Source organism: Geospiza fortis, unplaced genomic scaffold (genome assembly GCF_000277835.1).
Source record: "Geospiza fortis unplaced genomic scaffold, GeoFor_1.0 scaffold874, whole genome shotgun sequence".
Taxonomy (NCBI): domain Eukaryota; kingdom Metazoa; phylum Chordata; class Aves; order Passeriformes; family Thraupidae; genus Geospiza; species Geospiza fortis.
This window is the reverse complement of record NW_005054456.1, coordinates 903,489-908,421: the sequence shown is the minus strand read 5'-3', so window position 1 is coordinate 908,421 and position 4,933 is coordinate 903,489. Positions and strand designations below refer to the sequence as shown.

Genomic DNA, 4,933 nt, shown 5'->3' with positions numbered 1-4,933 from the left:
AATGAGATTTCTATTGTAGACACTGACCTTCTGTAGAAAGGACAAACCTAATTTCCTGCAGCCCAGCCAGATCCCTCCTGTTGATGAGGCAGGAGAGTGTGAGTGCCTGCCCAGGCTGTCGCTGCTTTGGTGTCTGAGGGGCTGCAAGAGCTGCAAGTGGGATGGGGGCTTCACAGCCCTCCCCTGCCTGTGCTTGTGCCTGATGTGGCTGACATAGCCAGGGGATATCATACCCATAACTGTGCAGACTGTAAACACAGGGCAGGGTTACTCTGTGCTTGCATTGCTCTGCAGCTGTGCTTGGGGATTAGGGAACAAATTGCTCATGAATGAAGGAACCCTACGATCTGTTTCGGGGCACCTGTCTCTGCTCATCCTTTGGCATGGCCAGAGGAAACCGAGCCCTGTGTTGGCACGAGGCAGCTCAGCAATATAAGGACTTCCAGGACATGCTATTCCTGTCCTTGCTTTCCATTGAAAAAAAAATCACAGTAGTAATATTGCTTGTAATAGCTCCTGCAGGCTCAGGGCTCCTGGGATTGCTACCAGGGAGTGGTTAGGGTTCTGAGATGGGAAACAGGGCCTCCACCAACATCCATCTCTGGCTGCACTACACAGCAGCCATCTGAGTCCCTGGTCATGTCAGAATTCACCGAAACACTGTCCTGTCAGATCCCCTTTGGCAGGGCCCCTGTGCCAGTGGTGAGGTCTCCCAGATCCAGGGGAGGAAAAGCCAAGACTGCAGTTCAGAAAAGATGATTCTCCTTTCTGCGTCAGTTCCCATCTCGAGGGCATCTCCAGGTCCTCCGTACTCGGTGGACCCATTGTCACTCCTCTGACCTCATCCCCTGCTCCAGCTGCCTGTTCTCAGCAACCTCCTATTTGTGGCACAAAAGGCAACTCCAGCAGTTGAAAACAGGATATTAAAGATATTAATCAATACTGCAGTGAATAGTACAGCTTGATGGGAGCTAAAATCTGTGCTGAATAGAGGAGAACAAGGGATGAAGAGAGAAGAGTAAAATGGAATAAAAGAAAGAAAAAGAGAGGGGAAAAGAAAGAAAAGGAGAAAGCATCCACTGGAAATAAATTCCATTACACCAGCTGCGGGGTGTGGAGGGGACACATGCAGTGCAGTGAAGGGTGATGGGATGAGAGCCACTGCTGGCCAGGCAGTGGGAACACACCCAGATCCTGGGGCTGGATGGGATGGGACAGGTGTGAGAGGTTGTTAAAATGAGCTGTTGTGTATAGTTAGACTTTCTTTTGTTAGTTCATTGTCAGTGGTTCAACTGGAGCCAAGTGAATAATCATCGCACCAGTTTTAAGAGGTAGCAGGAAGGTTGTAGGAGCTGATGGCAAGAGAATGGTGGGTAGGAAAGGGAAGTGAGGTGGGCTTGTCATGCCTTTGAGGCTTTCTCACAGCCTCCAGCCCTTCCCTCCCCTCCAGAACAGCTTTGGCTTGGAACTGCAGTGGTTCTGGCTGAGGGATCCTGTGCTGGGGGGTATGGCAGGGCAAGGGGTCCTGGCTGCTGGGGGACACAGCAGGGTGGGTGCTTCCATGGAGGGCAGGGGCTGCAGGTCCAGCCTGAGAGAGACATGCCAGAGACATGCTCTGTGTCCTCCCTCTGTCCACACTACAACTCTCACAGTGAGACCCCCTCTGTGGTTTGCCAAGCCAGCAGCACCCATGGGACAGCAATGGCCACATGCCACATCTGTATTTCCTGTTTTCAAGGGAAGCCACTGTCCGGAGTCTGTGCCTCCCTGACTTCCCCGAGCCTGCAGAGTTGGTCTGGAAGTATCTGGACCTGTCTACCTTCCTCCTTCTTTACCTCCTGCCCCTGCTGATCATCACCGTCACCTACATGCGCCTGGCCAAGAAGCTGTGGCTGCGCAATGCCATCGGGGACGTCACCACGCAGCAGTATGTCACCCACCACAGGAACAAGAAGAAGAGCATCAAGATGCTGATGCTGGTGGTGGTGGTCTTTGCAGTCTGCTGGTTCCCCCTGAACTGCTACGTGGTGCTGATCTCCAGCCTGGGCATCAGGACGAAGAACTCGCTCTATTTCGCGCTGCACTGGTTCGCCATGAGCAGCACCTGCTACAACCCCTTCATCTACTGCTGGCTGAACGAGAGCTTCCGCACGGGGCTGCGCTCCCTGCTCTGCATCTGCCACAGGGTGCCGCAGCCTCGGGAGCAGGCGCTGCCCCCCAGGGCCATGTCCTGCCGTGAGGCATGGCTGGAGCAGGCCAGGTGCAGGAAGGGACCCTCCTCCCAGGCCAGCTGCTCCACCAGGAACCTCCCGATGGCCAGCACGGACCTGTGAGCCATGGGGAGTTACCTGGTTGTGGGAGGCACCAAAGGGCATCTCCCAGGCTCTCCTCAGGAGCCAGCATTGCTGCTCTGTTGTTTTACTGCTGATTTTTGGCTTATCTTACTATAGCCCCTCCTCTGCTTGGCATGATGGGCACACAGCCTCTCCAGCACCAGTAAAACCCATGCTGCAGCTGGCCCAGGGGGCAGGAATATGTACAGGGGACATGGAGCTTCTCAGACATCGTGATCTGCTTTCAGGTTTTCCCATTTATTGCTATCAGAGGGAGTGGACCCAGGTTTCTGTCCCTGGCTGTAACACGTGCCATAACGTGGGGCTCTGCGCAGCAGCAGAAACAATCCACGAAGACACGTGTTTGAAGGAAGGACTTGGACATGCAGATGAACTCCATCCACAGGGTGCCTCACCAGTTAGTGTATAGCAAAGCCTCCTACAGAGGTAAGGATTGTTGACAACAATTTTGCTCTCAGATTCTGCTGCTCCTCCTGCCCTGTCTCTGTCGCACCCGCAGGAGCTGGAAGCCAGCCCCAGACAAGGGGAGCAGGGATGCACCCCAGGAGCCATGGCCACAGGCTCCGATGGCACAATGACAGATTAATGTAGTCCACTGAGAAGTTCTTTTTATTATAAATATATTAATTCAGTTAAGAGAGCTACACTGGCACTTTATAAAAGACCACGAAATATTTCATCAGGGCTGTAGCATTCACTGACTGAAGAATGGAACCGTTCTGCATTGTTACTAGTTGCTGTAAAAGTCTCATTTAAACAACAGGAGGGCAAGAAGGGGCCAGAAGGGATGTCCTGTGAGGAGCAGCCAAGGACTCTGGGGCTGTCTAGTTGGTGCAAACCAGGTGATGGATTTCAGTAGCCCAAGGGCAACTATGTCTGCTGAGGGGCTCCTGGTCTGCCCTGGTGATAGCCCAGGCAGATCTTCTGCCCAGAGAGGCACTGGGGGGCCTGGGTGGCTTGAGGGAATAAGGACACACTCCCAGCACCTTCCCAGGGGAGAATAAGCCAGACCAAAGAAGGGAAACTAAGGACTGATTTTTATGGGTGTTTTTTTTTGTTTTGTTTTGGTTTGGTTTTTTTTTGGTTTTTTTTTTGTTATTTTCCATTTTTGCAGTGGGAAGGGAAAGGACAGAAAGGAGGGGGGTCCTTGCTTCAGGCTTCACTTGACCCCATCTGGTCACCTTGGGTGTGCACTGCAGTGCCTGCACCAGAAGAAAACAGCAGAACACCAGGAGTGGCAGCAGGAGGGGGTGAATACTTCATCCCTGAGGCACTTTGCTTGGAGCTCACAATTATTGAACATGGGAATTCAAAGCTGTCTGTGCTGGTTGCCAGCACTGTGCTCCCTCAGTGTACAGAAGGGTTTGTTTTCAGTCAAAAAACATCACTGTGAGTTTCTCAAAATGTTAAGATAATCTCTAATTAATAAGCATCACCTCATTTAATTAGTTAAAGAAGCTATAATTTGTTTTTTTACTGTTCCTCACTAGCTTTTGGTGAGCAGCTGTCAAACTGCCATGTATTGTCTTTAATATTTATTAGGTTTGTTTTCCTTCCTTTCTGTCTTTAAATGGCTGAATAACCTTTTTCTGGAGGAGTCCAAGCCCTTACTCCGAAGAAGGGGTCTCTCCACACCCCCTTGATCTTCTGCTAATCCCTGTAGTTATCTATCTCTTGCTGTCAGAAATAACCTGGCTGGTTTTCCTTGGATCTGTCAATCGCAGCATCTCCTCATTGCTGAATTTTTCTCCCCTAAATGGGCAGGATGTACGAGCTGACTGTATCGAATCTCTGTAATGGCTCAGTTAGCTGGACTGATAATTATCAATGCCTGAGTGAGATTCAGAGCTTCACACACTTCATCCAGTGCCTCAAGGCTCCTGTATCACTTGAGGATGCCCTGACTCCCAGCAGCTCTCAGGCAAACATAGAATGCACAATATATAAAATAAAAGTATAACTTGAGTGTTGTTTGATCAGTGCCTGGAAGGCAGGAGGCTGCATCTCTGCTGGACTCCAAGCCAGGCTCTGGAAAAGGGAATCTCTGAAATTCAGCTTCTGCTGGGTCTGAGTCAACTCAGTACGCAAATAGCTGCTTAAACATTCCTTATAAACATTCCTCAATCTGTCTCCATCCCGCCGGGCACCTATGGAAATGTCTTCCTGAGCAGTGCTGGGATCCCAGGAGAGCTCCCAGGGACAGGAGCCAGGCTGTGCTCAGCTCTGGCTGGACAGGGCTGCTGGGGCAGCAGCAGCAGCAGAGCTCTTTGCTGCCTGCAGACACCAGCCTGGGACCCCACAGGAGTGAGGGGTGTCAGGAGAATCCTCTGCCATCAGGAGACCCCTCCCCATCGATGGACCAGCAGGCAAAGCCCCCCGGGAGGCAGAACCATGGGGAGAGTTTGGAGGGCAAATGATTGAAACACTGAGTCACCACAAGTCTACTCCCAGGAAACTATTTGAGCACACACAGATCAGCGTGCAAAGATCCAGCGAGACATGTCTGAGTGATTAACAGCCTGAATTTATTAAGGTTAGCTCATGCCAAATGCAGCAGAGTGCCTTCAGCAGAGTTGCTG

The 4,933-nt window shown here is 51.4% G+C and overlaps 1 protein-coding gene across 2 annotated transcripts in view; it reads left to right on the top strand.

Moving 5' to 3' along the window:
* LOC102038927 (probable G-protein coupled receptor 83) overlaps positions 1 to 4,319 on the top strand; it is a 7,938-nt gene extending 3,619 nt beyond the window's left edge. For both annotated transcript variants that reach the window (XM_031062671.1, XM_005427846.2), the window contains one exon: positions 1,739 to 4,319. In XM_031062671.1, coding sequence (XP_030918531.1) covers positions 1,739 to 2,333 — 595 coding nt within the window. In that variant the 3' untranslated portion in view covers positions 2,334 to 4,319. The remainder of the gene's footprint in view (positions 1 to 1,738) is intronic.
* The last annotated feature ends 614 nt before the right edge of the window (positions 4,320 to 4,933 follow it).